This window comes from Oculina patagonica, chromosome 13, assembly GCF_052425735.1.
Source record: "Oculina patagonica isolate OP01 chromosome 13, crgOcupat, whole genome shotgun sequence".
NCBI classification, from domain to species: domain Eukaryota; kingdom Metazoa; phylum Cnidaria; class Anthozoa; order Scleractinia; family Oculinidae; genus Oculina; species Oculina patagonica.
In genome coordinates this window covers 5,274,035-5,289,749 of record NC_135770.1, presented here as the reverse complement: position 1 = coordinate 5,289,749, position 15,715 = coordinate 5,274,035, and the positions used below count along the sequence as shown (strand labels likewise).

Genomic DNA, 15,715 nt, shown 5'->3' with positions numbered 1-15,715 from the left:
AAAGATGAAATTATTGGAAAAAATTAAGACTTATTTTCTTGAATGTTACCTTTATTGAGGAAAGTTTGGTGGTTTGTTCTTGTAGCGTGGTATTTTTGGTATTGCGATTGAAAATAATTTATTGTTATCCAGATGCAGGCAGTTGCACTCATTGTCATCTGCAACAGTGGAATCCAGAGAAATAGTCACAACTATTGTACTCAGATAGAACCCACCACTCAGCAAAAAGACAAACCTGTGGTCTCAACATGTACCCCTGTTCCCCACCTTAAGAGATGGTGTCTTGTTTGTATAGTCCCCGCTCTATCAGGAGTAGAAACTAAAAAAAAGATTCAAACCTCCTTGTACCATTCCTCCAGCAAATTATGCAATCTTCATTTGTTTGGCTAATCAGCAGGTGGTAACTTGCATAGCCCCCCTACCCCTACACAAGGTGGGTCCTCGTCGAGTACACTTGTTATGACTGCTTCCTTAAAGAAAAATGAAAATTGTTTCGAGAAACTGGGGCTGTTTGACTGAGTAAAGCAAATCCAAGGGAAACAACTTTCGCTTCAAGCTATCGAGTCTGGGTTTGAAAAATCAGGGTTCCACTGTATTTTGCTGAGAGAGAATTTCTTTGAATTTTTATGCACAACATGAGAATAAAGTGCTTTTTAGCCATCTTGTGTATTCTCTTCGTTCTAATAACAATTATATTATATTGTTTTAAATGACATGTTCAGAAAATATTTTCACTGAACATAAAGTTGTCAACATTAATTATATTATTAAGAATATTTCTTTTAAGGAGGCTAGAAAGAGTTGCCTACTTTCCATAACTTGTCCAGCATGATAAAAGATTGAAAACTACTGCAACGAATCATAGGGACAACTTTTTAAATAACTACCGGTATACAAGGATATTATAGGGAAACATTTTAAAGGTGATAATGACATCATAGAAGTCACCATAGCAACAGTACGACCCTCTAAAAAGAACCCCCAGACAGAGTTTTTGCAAATTATCCCTAACACTTATTTGGTGACCTATAATTTTTTCTCCCAGTTTAGAAAGCAATGATAAATATTTTTATTTTTAAAGATATGACAAAAATCTACCGGGTATATAGTGGAAATCAAGTTATTTCCAAAAAGGCTGTTCTCAGATAAGAAAAAATTGCACTATATAATTTTTTTGTAAACTTTTGTAATAGAAAAGAATTACAGACTACAGTACTGACTGTAGTTCTTGCATGCAAAAAATCAAGATACGTCACCAAGCAAACTTTTGGGAAAAGAGGATTCTAGGCCACAAATGACTCTTACTTGACTTAAACCCTTAAGTTCCTGTGGAACATAGGTCGTCCACCAGAGATCTCCATCTTCCCCTGTCCTTGGCCACTTTTTCCAGTTGGTTCCAACTCATCCCAGTAGAAGATTCTGCACTGTAGCTTCCATTGGGCTTTCACTACCGTGTGTCATACGCAGTCTCTGTGGGCTGCCTTCCTCTCCCAGAACATGAGTTGATGAATTTGCTCTCGTTGACGTTTCTGTAGCGGTTACAGTTTTTACGGGGTGGGGTTGCTGGCCCCACGCCCAACCCTCCTCCTTTACCCGGGCTTGGGACCGGTAGGGAACTGGGTGTGAGCCAGTCCCCAGGCGGAGGACCAAATGACTCGCCCCCCAAAAAATTCTAAAAAATACCCAAGTCGCTTACATCCCAGGAGCTGCCTGCTAGCAGTTTCTTTTCTTGGCATGCAACGTGAAAATTTAAGGGAATACAAAGCGACAATGCTTGGGCTCTTAGAAACAAAACTGAGAAGCATGGTCCTTTTCTCTACAGTCAACTCTCTCTATAACGGACACCTTCGGGACCACAACTTGATGTCCGTAATAAAGTCCATAATAGCAGGAGTTATTTTCAGTAATTCTCATTTGCCAGGACTTAAATCCGTAATAATGACCGTAATAACGAGGTGACCACAAGGCAGGAGTTGACTGTATTGCCCTATTCCCTCTTCATAATTTCCCCATCATCGGATCAGATGGTGCATGTGCAGTGTTGCAGCTAAAAATGGTTGCAGGAGATTGAGCCATTTAAAGAACGTCTGTTTGGCTTCAAAGTTAGGACAGGTGATGGAAACATAGAAATTGTGTTCAATGCCCTTATTATAGAGGAAGATTACATAAAATACTAAATAAACATAAATTTCCCGGGGAACAAATGAACTCTTGGTAATACAGTACAGGCAGCCCAAGCTTACTACGTGAATTATTCATAAAGGTTAAGCAAACGCGACTCTTGGCTTCGAGTGGCGGTGTCTTACAAGGATGCGATTTTTTAAGGGTTTGTATGGGGAACTCAATGATTTTGGTTTCAAATGTATAAAATTTAATGTTCTGTGAATAAAATCGACTTCATCGTTGTCATGTTGGTTTTCCACTGGACCACCACCAGCCAGAGCTACTAGTTGAAAACGCTTCAAAGCGACCCAAGATGCAGGTAAACAACAAAGAATACAACATGGCAACAAGGTAAGTCAATTTTATTCACAGAACGTTTAACTTTATACCTTTTGAACCAAAATCATACAAACCCTTATAATTAAATCTTTGTAACAACACCGCTCAAAGCCAAGAGTAATAATTCATTCACTGAATAATTCATGGAGCTTGGGCTGCCTTTGAATTCAAGTGCTCGTAGCGATTTCAGCTTTAATAATTGCTTCATTATTGGAAAACCTTTGACTGGTTTCAACTGTACTGTGAGAAAGTTAACAATCAGAGAAAATTATAACTTTTTAAATTTTTGGCACCTCACTCGTGGTATAGGTAGCCTGGATAGCAAGTGTACCCATATGAATGAAGAGTTTCCAGCTTTTCAGCCAAAAAGTTATAAACACTTCAATCATACAGGGAACGCTTGCTACACAGGCAGTGGCAGAGTGAGTAAAGTTAAACAGTATTTCATGCAATGTGTGGTTACAGAAATGTCCATACTACCACCACAGAAGGGATTGGAAATTCCTAAATTCCTGGCAATGGGAGTGGTCTCAAAGGCCAACATTTTAAGAAAATGTATGGAATTTAATTGGAATTTCGGAGGGGTGGGGGGTCTTAGGAAAAATCCCTTCCACGGGGGGAGGTATGAATTATTTATGGCATGACACAGCGTTATGTAACATATTTATTCGATTAAGCCCCCTGGGCACTTATTAAATTTTTGGACATTGAGAGTGGGCACTTATTCGAGGTTGAAAAGCTGAAACTTTCAGTTGTTTATTCATCCTTTGCAGAAATTTCGTTATGTCAACCATGTGTCCATGATATTTGATGTGCGGTAGTTATTATGCAGGCTTCTCTTTGACAGCAACTTAGCCTAGCTTATCACTGGCATTAGTGGATAGCCCATGTACAGCACTTCTGCTCGGCTCAAAAAAATCATGGAGGGGGATGTTCCCTCCCTAATTTTTGTGAGCAGAGCACAACGGCTGTAAACAGGCTAATTAGGGAACATTTTTTACAGACATGACTACTCACACATTTTTATTGAACATAGCTCTATAATTACAACAAAAAAGAGAATATTCTTTTGCTTGCATATAATTACATGTCTGTACTGAAACCAATCTCCAGCTCACCTTGAACACAGGTACAATTGCCAGAAAAAGCCATTTCAGGAGATTCAAAACATTTCAGTAACTGTAATCTGCGTTACCTTTGGGAGAGGGGGGATGAGAAAAATCGCTAGATATCACCATTTTCCAAGACATTGTATAAATGGACAAAAAATAAGTTTCAATCAACTTCTGTTATTCACAGATTGCTTTGCATTTCCCAAAATGGCTATTCAGTCAAGAGAGCCGGTACTGTCTCCGCAAATTGATTTTCCAGAGCTCATAGCTATAATTCCTTGGCAAACAGGTTGCAAGGTAACTTGACAAATCCAGCAATCACTAGCAACATTTTATTTCTAGGAATTTTCTTAACAATTTAACCTCCTTTAAAGCTGCTATTCAGGTTGTTGCGATGCTTATTTCTCAAGTGTTGCGTGACAAGTCAAATTAGTGGCTTCCAGCTGACTCAATATTAATATTCTCATTGACAACTTGAGCTTGCACTATTTTTCCCAATGATTTTGGAGATCACACTGGCGTTTTAAAGCCTTGCAGTAAATTATTCTATGAGTATATTCACCAAAAATAGTACATGCTTCTTGACTGATTACTGGATACTTTCAAAATAAGTCTATGTTGTTTAACAAACCTTGATTTCAAAAGAATAATAAATTCTCACCACTGGTGCAAACCCAACCATTAAATCTAAATATGAAAATGTTAATTGAACTAAACTTGCGTGATTTCAGCCTCATGATCAGATGTCGTTAGGTCATGAGGCTGTAAACAAAATCCGAAAATGTTTTTAAGTATAGAAACTTTATGTAAGACAGCATGTTTTAAGAATTAGAAAATGTTCTGAATGCATTTTTTTGTTTAACAAGCGATTCAACTCTTTATAAAATTTAACTATGCCCTCTTTCCTTTACCAAAACAATAATTCTTCAGAATCTATGAAAGTCTGCTACATTTAAATTTGTCACCAAAGATTATTGACTACAATGCTTTTAGATTCAAGGATATAAATAAAGTTGAAATTAAATTTGTCTATTTTTTCCAAGTGTGGTTTTAATCAACAGTCTTTCAATTCAACAATATTTTATTTTTAATTTGTGATACAGCAAATTCTATAGTACACACTAAAGTTATCAATTATCAATTATCAGTTATCAGTGTTATCAATTAAACATACAATGCTTTGGTACCGGTTTACTCTTTTGAAAATCCAACTACTACATTAAAGTTTTAAAAAAGGAAAGTGGATTTCAGTGAAGCGATTAGCAAGAGGAAAGACGTTCTACAATTCGCTGTCTAATATTATATGCTGCACCATTTTGTCAAGTTGTAGGATAGTAGTGACCGTCAACATTTTAATCATTGAGCTCCCACTCATACCCCTTCCCAGGAAAAAAGTCTGTGTTATTTGAAACTTGGAAAGACATATAAAATGGGAGTCATTATTTTCATTTTTCTGTTGGAGTATTAAGTAACTCAAACCAAATGGTTTGTAGTCCAATGTCTTTGATTAGCTACTAACAACATCCACCACCGCCGGACTTTACTGGCGTACTAGAATTGATTTTGACGTTGCTAGTTCCAGGTTGTGCTGGTGCTGGTCCCATGCGATTCTTAATTTCCGCTGCCATTGTCATAAACGCTTGTTCCACGTTTGTGGCATTCTTAGCACTTGTTTCCAAGAATGGGATTCCAAGGGAGTCGGCATATTCCTAAATAAAAAAAATAGTACTACTTTGAGAAATTACTTCATATACTAAGTCAGCAAAAAATGCTCTTACTTAGCCATAAACACTTTTACCTGAGTATCAAAATTAATCCAGAAATAATTCATCATCAGTTCCTTTTCCAGATAGGCATTGAATAATAATTAACAAACAGAAAAGCTTGAACTGTGGTTTGTATTGTTGTTAGGCATACAACAAGGTGATAATAGCAAAAATGTTGAGAAATGCAAGAGTTTTTTTCTTTTCAGCACTCTAGCTCTAGTCGCTCTAGCTCAGAGCACAGAAAAAGCAGGGTTACAGCTTTTTTATAAGTTTTCAAATAACTAGTCTGTCCACACAGAATGAGGTGAAAACGACAAATACTTCAAGGCAAAAAAAGAGGCTTTCTCTCATTCCCAAGATACCACATGACAAATAGCGAAGAGCGCATGGTTTAACAATAGAATGCAAATGATTATACCCCCATCAAGGCACAGGCAACATCAGCATGTTCTGAGAGAAATAGACGGAATCTAGGCGAAGTTTCCGTTTCAAAAAATGTTTTAGGAACATCGACTGTTTAAGAAAGTGTTATAGGAAAAATCGTCTGCCATTCTGGTTTGTTTTTTTTGTTTGTCTGAGTCATGAGGTCACTGACGTGCTTTGCTATATTTTGTTGAGAAATTCACTTTTATTTTGTCAGAAGAAAATCACTCAACAAAGGTGCACACTAATTTTATGTAGCAAGTATAACTGCTAGATCAATATTATTGTCTACAGTACCTTTGCTGTTGTGAAGTCCACTACTTTCTTTGTTGTGAGATCGCACTTGTTCCCAACAAGAAGTTTATTAACATTTTCACATGCATATCGGTCAATTTCTTGTAACCACTGCTTGACATTGTTAAAGGACTCCTGGAGTTTAGTAAGACAATGTGGAAAACTTCAGTCAGGTGAAAATGAAACTGTGCTTTACCCAGTTTTGATATTTTTTGTGTTGTTCCAAAAAATATCCATACCCAGAAGGTTTTTTGGTTTGAATTTTTCGCTCGTTCGATCGCGGCTTCACCGCTCTTTGTCACCGGCCAAAAAAAAAACCCTCTGGAACCCAGGGTACCCACCCCTCTGGAAATTCCATTTTATAAATGGCCAGTGTTAGAGGCACTTTTCTGTCAAAACGTGCGGTGGTGAAAGGGTTAAGCTGCACACTTTCCTTTTAAAATTCTGTTGCAATGACCTTCCATGGGGTGGATATATGGATATTTTCTAGAACTGCACATTACAACTTATGCGACAGCAATTTTTGGGGGACTTCAACAAGATATTTGGGAATGTTTAGAAATCTATTGTTTAAGTTCTCAAAGTCAAAACCTAGCTTAGCCGAACACTTGCAAGGTCCATACTCCAGTAAAAGCTACTACATTGTCACACTACTTTAAGTACAGTCAGAAACCCATAAGGGTTGAAACGTGTAACGCGCGCGCACAGCGTTTGAATATTCATTTTGCTAAGTACCATATTTTGGAAACACGAAGAATTTGTACGCGAATGCTTTATACATGTAATGACACACGCAACATAATTTTGAGTTTTGCGGTAAGTTGCTTGAATTTTCGACCTAAACGCCGTAAATTTCTTACAGAAACTAAAGAAACTCATAAAGTGTATCGAAGCGAAGATCTCCAGACTACCTTATGAAGATGAAACAGGAGAATTTAACCAAATTTAACTTTATTCAACCAAGCCTGTTCAAAAACAAGATTACGCCATCGAGCGTGAGCTAGCACGTGCTGTGAATTTAATCCAAATATAGTAATTTTGATTGGTTAAATGTTTCTCATAATTTTCCAAATATGGTACTTAGTGTAGACGAATGTGCAAACGCTTTGTACAATTTGAATCATAGGGAGTTACACGTTTCAACCCTTTTGGGTTTCTGGTACAGTGCAATCCCGATTTCCCAGGTTCCACTGTATTGCCAAAGCAATGTTTTACAACCGCATTTACAGACATTTATGTCCCTGTAAAAAAAGCAATGCGAACAAAGGATTCTTGCACTGGAAGAACTTGCAACCAAAGGAAGGATTGCCTTCAAAAGAAGTGGTCTGATCTTGGAAAACAATTCCCGGGCCTCAGAGAATGCTGATTGTAGCAGTAATTAGATACCAATACAAACAGTCAACCAACAGTGGTATAAACTTGACAGGTACTTGACTGTACCCAACAAATAGTATTTGAATATATACACCCAAAATAACTGCACATAACAAAGGACTTTGACCCACTTTTTCGGGGTTCCATTTTTTAAAGGATAACAAAAATACACCATTGCACTTCAGTTTGCAGGGATGTTGCATAAACCTTTGCATGTTGATGAAATGACTCGGCAACAAATGTTTACAAGCCATTTCGATTCAAAAAGGTCAACATGTATTTGTAGCTGCACATCCATACAAACCAAAGTTCAATAGCTTTGTTACAGCTATCTGAACAATACAGTTAAATTTACAAACTCACAATAAGAAGTCAAGTATGTCACTGTACAACTAAAAAAGTCATTGTGAGCAAGCAATTTAAGCTTATTTTACCTGGTCCGTAACATCGTAAACGACTATAATTCCATGGGCTCCCCGATAGTAGCTAGATGTGATGGTACGGAATCGTTCTTGACCTGCCGTGTCCCACTGGAAAAAGCAAATCCAATCATTAGCAATTTTGATGTATTAAAATATCGTAATTTACACCCGGGCAAAGCACATTGTGATTCAACGACGTGATGGTGACTTCAATTTCATGTTCCTTTCCGATCGATTTAAATTGTAGTTTATTTAAAATTGAAATTTACTGCAAAGCTAGCGAAATTTTCGCAATACTCACAATTTGTAGCTTTATCGTCTTGCCATCCAATTCTATGGTTCGTATTTTCTACGTGGGAAAAACAAGAAAATAAAATGCAAAATTAGAAATCATTACGTATCCCCTTTTAGCCACCAAACCGCGCAAGCTAGATATAGCCATATTAAAATTAACAGACAAAAAATGGCTTATAAAACTTACGAAGTCGACGCCGATTGTGCTGATGTAGCTCTCTGTATATGTATCATCCTGTTACAGCAGAGAAAAATAGCAAAGGTTAACATCGATTGGAATAAAAGCAAGAACCGGTTACCGGTCAGACATCACTGTCGATCGAAATCCAACATATTAGGCAATACTCGTCAAAAGAACAGGAAAATGCGAATACCAACCGCGAACCGAAGCAACAAGCATGATTTTCCAACACCAGAGTCTCCGATAAGTAGAAGCTTGAACAAGTAATCACTGTAAGCAAAACAGAGTAGAAATACGTTCCGTAAGAGAAAAATTCCAAATGACACGTAGAATCATCCCTGGTTAAACTCGAAACCCTGCCAGAGGGAAACAGCGAGGATAGCATAATCTAAAACCTACTATTCGGGATTCATTGTGGACATGATAGGCTGTCTCGCTCCCAGTTGTGTTGTTCGTTGATTTAGCTGTGTGCCAAGCTAAATTTTAAATGAAATGATGTACAAATACCGGCAAATATCTTGCTTTTTCGGTGAAAGAGGAAGCGAGCCACTAAGCTCAGCTTGGCGTGGTGCTAACAATAATCCTTAGAGGGGGATGAATAAATTGCTCCACGCCATGACGTCATGTAGCAGCAGACGACGTGGCAAGAAGACTCGTATCTTGTGACTTCCGACGAAGTCGTAGCTCGGAACACGTCGGCAAATTTGACGGCTTTTTGATTTTCACGAATAAATATTTGATGGCTACTTGTTGTAATTCGATATTTAGGGAATTAAGTAATTACAGCACGGAAAGTTTATCACTTCTACATCTATTTCTGCTTTTTATCACAGATGATAAAAATAATAGGATTTTAATTAATTAGCATTTTGTCCTCCTCAGTTCACAAGGTACAATATCATCAAAAGTGAATCCATTAGAATAGAAATTTCAGAAATTTTTCTGTTTCCTTCCGTTGAGTCCTTATCATACTTGACTCGTTAGCGTATAGCATGTAACTCATGACAATTCACCGTTATTTTTATTCCGTATATTTTCGGCTCTTCTCAATCTTTGACATCCATGTGTTAGTGGCGAGTGATAATTGGTACGTGATGGTGGAGAGAAGGGGGGAGGGGGAAGGCGGTAGGGGCGGATCCCTTGTCAAAGAAAGCAAAACGGCTATTCACTTGTTACCAATTCTTGATGTCACAATCGCAAAATCGATTGTGGAAATTTAAAGCTTGATTGTTGCTTCACGTATAGCCATGTTTATATTAATTAAAACGGAAAATATAGACGGCAAACTGATCCTGACGACTAAAGCGGTCAAAAATAAACAGAGTGGATAAAAAGAAAAAAAACTAGAATACATTTTTATTATATTTATATTAATTAACAATACGTTTCACTTCACGCAAAAATATAAATAAACAAAAAAAATTGTCGGATCATGGCCCTTAACCAACATTCTTTCTTCCCCTAGTACGTCACTATGCGCGCACCTTGGCCCGGCGTCGAGTGTAGCAGGAACGCTTTATTTTTTAGTTTTTCCGAAGACTGCTTTCAGTCTGTTTTCCTCTCGAAAGTTAGTTAGTAAGGCGGTGCGAGGCTCGGCAAGGGTTTTTAAAATACGCACGAGAAAGGATTGGGGCGAGACAAGAGTGCGCGCGCAATCAGATCGCGCGATCGAGGAATAACTGGGCCAAACGCCGGGCCGGCCAAACTTATAAAGCCCAAAGTGGGCCACTTTAAGGCCCGGTAATACGGGCAACATTTTTCTTCAACTTGCCTCGCAACATTGTTGCATTGCAAGTTGAACGAGTTGTTGCCCGTATTACTACCGCGCGCTCAACTTGTCTTGCAACAAATTTCGGTGTTGCAAGTTGCAGCCATTCTCGTACCTCGAGTCTTCGTCCCTTCTGCGCAGGCTTGAAGAAACGAGCGCTCGTTTCCTGACCGTTGGTCAAACGGAACGAAGACCCTGGGTACGAGGATGAGTTGCAGCATGCTGCACAAAGTAGAACCGAGTTCTACTTTTTACAACAATCTTTTTTCAACTTGCAACACCGAAATTTGTTGCGAGACAAGTTGAGCGCGCGGTAGTAATACGGGCAACAACTCGTTCAACTTGCAATGAAACAATGTTGCGAGACAAGTTGAACAAAAATGTTGCCCGTATTACCGGGCCTTTAATGTCTTTTTTCCTCTCGCCCCAAACCCCTTCTCATCCATCAGCCAGTTCAACCAGTTAACTCGCACTCTTGATATAACCGCGTGCACCTCGGACCCTAAGAGAAAAGACAGACTACCAGTAGTCTAGTTTTTCCGAAGAAAGGGAAACATAATTTTCCACTTACAAAATGTGAACAATGTAGGTAAAAGTCAAGCCCTTTGTGCAAAAGCTTCCTCTCTGCTCTCGGCTGACCTGCTAACTTGTTTCGTCTCGGCTAAGATCGACACTTTGCGGTAGTCTACATGAAGCCCAGAATAAGCACGTTTTGATTATGATTCACTTAATTTACCGCCTAAATTGAAGAAAATACGATTTAAGTGAAACATATTTTATTCTTGATTAGGCATACTTCCGCCCAGTGTGAACGCGCAACACGAGGTCGAGATTTCGTACACTATTTAATTTAATTTTTTGAAACGTGGTTTTAAGTTAAAAGTTTAGTTTTACCTTATTTACTGGCTTATTTTCAGAGAGAAATTTGCGTTTCAAGAATGTTTGGACATGGGTTTACATTTGTAAGGGATACTGCGAAAGAAAATTTTTAGGTGCATATAAGATACCACGTGGTAGAACTCCAAACATGACGACCAGGAGTCCCTCCTGATAACGGACGGAAACCCAAAACTTCGGTCCTACGGTCGTAAAACAAAGATTATAGGTCTCTTGGCATACTATAACGACTTAAAGTACATAACAAGCTATAAAATAGGTGGTTATAATAGGCTAACATTCCCGGGGTTATATTCCGGGGGATCTTTGCGTCTAAGATTTGCGGGGGTCTTATTTATGGGGAGACTTTTTTTTGGGGGGGGGGGGGGGGGAGGTAGGGGGCTCAATTGTATTGTTATAATTTCTTTTAAATGGATACACTGTAGAGTTTCACTACAGACCTAAATGTTTAACATAATAGTTGATAGTTGAGTTTGGTGAAACAAGTACGTATAAATGATAAATAACGAAATCTTTTTTTGTTATTCTGTCAACTTTTTGACCAGTGCCTCTGCTTCGCCAACAGCATTGCCATCGACAACGTACTTATCGACAAACGATTCATCAAAACAACTCGCTAAATAAATTCTAGAAGGTTCTTCTTCGATTCTGTGGACCCTATACACTTCATAAGGCGGAAGTAGCACTTCGTCCTCCTCGGGAAAAGCCGACAGCATTTTAATCGACGCGCCAATTTTGGTAACAATAACAAACTGACTTCCGGTTGGATTTTTCTGGAAATCTTCTGCGACAGCAATATTTCCTGTCGTGGAAGTGTACGAACCAAACCGTACTATCTGACCGGGCTCAGCTGCAAATTTAACAGTCACACCTCTGTAAACGATTCTTGTCCGATTTTCCTTGGGCGTGGCAGCGAGGATTTTTCGGCAAGCTTCTCGTAGCAGGTATGATAAAATTGGAAAATCCATGCCGTCGCCTGTATAGCCCTTTCTTGTGTCGCCATTAAAATGGCGATAAACGGGCGGCTTTTCCAGCGTGTAACAAATTACGGCAAATATCTCGTCCTGAGTTAAGCCAGCGCGGCCTAAATTGTCTTCGATTTTGTGCTTTGTTTCTTCCCATTTCTTGAGCGTTGCTTCATAACCAGCGTGAATAAGAGCATTCTTCTTACCCTCGTATTCAAGCCCCCTTCCCATCATTTTTACCATCATTTCACCAGGGAAGGATACAGTAAAGCTATTTTCTGCGAGCCCCATCTGAATAACGTGCGCAAAGCTCGAAAATCGGTTGTATTCAGTCTCCGAGGTCTCGACTGGATGCGTAACCGTCAATGGAAGGAACCCTTCCGGAGGGGGGTAAATGAAGGGGTTCGTTTTGGTTCCCAGGTTGATTTGCACCCTCTCTCCTCTCATGAGGGACATGCATGGGTAAACGGCTCCTTCGAATGTTACTCCAGAGAAAGCGCAGCCCATTTCTCCTTCCCAGTCACCATTTAAGCCAAAGCTCACTTCTTTCTCCTCTAAATTGACAGCGATGCAAATCACATCTCCGGCCTTCCACTGTCGGCCATATTGCTCTTTCACATTATTGTGCCACTTTAGGCGTCTCATTCCATCGAAAGCCCACGAATGTTCATCGTCCCCACAGCCTTTTCCTTCATCAGCGATGGCTCTGAAGCTCTCATCAGCCCAACCTAGCTGCATATACCCGCCTGTATTAGTTTTACATTCAAAATAAAACTTCCCTTGCGTTTGCCGCAGTGGTTTCAAGGCCACGGTAGGAGCAGCACGTTGCGCGAAGATTTCAATCGGCGGGCCTTCAAGAATGATGGCTGCCTCTTGATAATTTTCCGCTCCTTCGACTGTTGCAAGAGATTTGAAGTCACTGATTTCCATTGCGTTGCAACTGAGTTATGTCTCTAAAGCTTTGAGTTAGTTTCTTCTGAAATTTCACAACTTCTTCATTCGTGAGTTTTAAAAGTGAAGTTTCCTTTGTAAAACCGCCAGGATTGTGCTAATGAGCGGTCGCTATTTTCTCTTATTGTAATTAAATAAACTTTTTCCTTCTTTTTGTTTTGTTATTTACGTTTGTTTCGTTATCCCCTTGGCGATAATTGGAAGTGATGCGAAACTAATCCATAATTTAAACATCTTTTCCCGTATATAATTTACATATATTTAATCTTTTGTTACTGACTCACTGAATAATTCTGCACATTATTTAATGTAACCTGTCAAATGTAATGTCCCCAAGGGAGCCAAATTAATAGCTACAGGACTGGAAAGTAGGACTCGGCTTTATTTTCTGCAACGATACCAGTTTGCACGTTCCACAACATGCTACGGGGTTCAATATCTTCAATGTCTTGCAATTCGAGTGTATTAAATTTATGAGTTCGAGTTGGAATTAATCTGAGAGTTAGAACAAAGAGTTAGAGTCAAGCTTTCGATTTTGTTAAAGTTCTGTCTAAAAAAAACCCTAATAAACAACCCTAAACCATCCATCCCTTTAAGTCAGCTGCTCAGGTTGAAGCGCATTTGCAGTGAAGCCGACGACTTCAATGAGAGGAGCAAGGAGATGGTCAGTTATTTCTTGGATCGCAAGTATCCACCACATGTTGTCAACCATGCCTTGAATCAAATTGCATCCATCTCTCGAGAGGATTTGCTGCAAGAGACACCAACACAAAGAGCACCTCAGCAACCAACAATCCCGCTTGTACTCACGTACCACCCCTCGAATGCACGAGTCAAGAAAATCATGACAAAGAATCTGGACTTGCTGAAAGACGACCCTCAAACAGGTGAAATGTTCCAGCCTGTGCGAATTCTATGTGCATATCGCCGTGACTCGAACTTACGCGATGCCTTGGTTCGGAGCACGTTAGGAAACGAAACGAATGATGCCCGCGCGGATTTTGAACATTCCCCTGTGCGAGACCCCGTTGCAAGACCTGCGACTACACCAACGCTACTCCGGTGGTTAACGCACCTGGCGGATCAATCCATGTCCATCAAAGATACACCTGCACCACAACGCATGCTGTATATATAATCCAATGCCGCGCGTGCGCCAAATGCTACATCGGGGAAACTGGCCGACGACTGGCTGATAGGTTTAGAGAACACTTAAGATCCATCACCAGCGATACTCCAGTGGCTGAACATTTTAATCTGCCAGGACATAGCACGAACGACATGCTTGTGTCAGTGATCCGTGCCGGACTAACTGATACCATGGAAAGAAAACGGCTTGAGGCAAAGCTTATTTTCCGCTACAAGACTCTGCGACCTCGTGGCTTGAATGTGGACTTTGGCTTTATTTAATCTGTTATGTTCACTCTAACAAGCGCGCGCGTCCATGGCGTACGTTTAATTTGTTATTTTTAATTTCAAACATTGATCACGCGCACGTGCTTTTTTCCGTTAACTGGCGTTACATTTTCCACTGAAGAAGGGGCAGTATCCCCGAAACGTCTGGGAAAAACTTTCAATCATCGGCGCATTTAACATTTACATTTTAACATTTCTATGAACCCTAAACCTAACCCTACTAAGGCTAATCGGACTGCTAATGAACCTAATCGGAGTGATAATGTAGCTAACCGGCTAATTCAGTTACCGTTAACAGTTCGGATGTATTCCAATTCTGGAAGAAAGCGTGACGTCATTTTTCTATTGTTCTTGCGAAAATATGCAAAAATCGACCAAAATAATAGAGCAAAATTAGTGCCTTATACATAAAGTTGTCTACCAGTCTCTACGCGCAATATCCGGGAACTTTGAGCAGCAATTCCAGTAAAACAACTAGGGGAGGGGCTCGGGGCCCCACCTTATTTTTAGGCCAAACTAAGGCTCAAAAGGGCTGAGAACTGGATCCGCCACTAAAAATAGTACAGTCGGCGTTTTTACCTGAACTCGATATTTCCAACTCATGATGTAGACTGGCCTCTTTAATTCCGCCATTTATGAAGAAGTTGCGTGACAAGTTGCAAAGATTGGACCGTTACGAGAAAATTGTGAGACAACGAGAATAGTAAGACAGTAAGAGATTAAGGGAGGAAAGTAAAGGTGGATTTCCACTGACGCGTATTTTTTTTAAGTGCGTTTACGTGTGTGAAAAAATTTAGAGACAATGTATGAACGACTTGCGTACACGTTTAAGCAAATCGTTCATACATTGTCTCTAAATATTTTCACGCACGTAAAAAAAATTACGCGTCAGTGGAAATCCAGCATTAGACAGTGAGAGAGTAAGCAAGTAAGAGACTAAGACAGACGACAGTAACACAATAGAGCAGTTTTCAATTGAGTGTCGTAAAACCAAAACCAAAGTAATTACTCTGGCCAATCACAAAGGACACTGACAATCGAGTGAACCAATCAAAACTCGAAGCAAATACATGTAGCTGGTACGAAGCGCGGGAAAACGTGCGCGAGCGAGTCACAATTGGTTTTGGTTTTAGTTCTGATTGGTTCAGGAAATGGCGCGAGATTTTTAAGCCAATCACTAAGCGTAGAAATGCAATACCAAAGCAAACGCAATTAAATTTTCGACACTCAAATGAAAACCGCTCTAAGAGTAAGAGAGTTAGAGACTAAGAATGTGAGAGAGTAGGAAAATAGCTAGCTCGACCAGGGTAATACTGTTGCGTTATAACAGGGCGAGAGAAGGCCTACTCC

At 39.6% G+C, this 15,715-nt stretch overlaps 2 protein-coding genes across 2 annotated transcripts; both read right to left on the bottom strand.

The window, feature by feature from the left end:
• Positions 1-3,512: 3,512 nt before the first annotated feature.
• On the bottom strand, positions 3,513-8,946 carry LOC144636850 (ras-related protein Rab-1A). The gene is made up of 7 exons (XM_078496061.1): positions 8,768-8,946; positions 8,566-8,638; positions 8,375-8,422; positions 8,195-8,242; positions 7,906-8,001; positions 6,101-6,232; positions 3,513-5,323 (listed from the first exon to the last, which is right to left on the bottom strand). Exons 1-7 carry the CDS (start codon positions 8,788-8,790, stop codon positions 5,129-5,131), a joined length of 615 nt encoding a protein of 204 aa, XP_078352187.1. The 5' UTR covers positions 8,791-8,946; the 3' UTR covers positions 3,513-5,128.
• Positions 8,947-10,901: 1,955 nt separating this feature from the next.
• Positions 10,902-13,059, bottom strand: LOC144634838 (uncharacterized). Its single transcript, XM_078493878.1, has one exon. The coding sequence runs from the start codon at positions 12,926-12,928 to the stop codon at positions 11,555-11,557; it is 1,374 nt and encodes a 457-aa protein (XP_078350004.1). The 5' UTR covers positions 12,929-13,059; the 3' UTR covers positions 10,902-11,554.
• Positions 13,060-15,715: the final 2,656 nt, after the last annotated feature.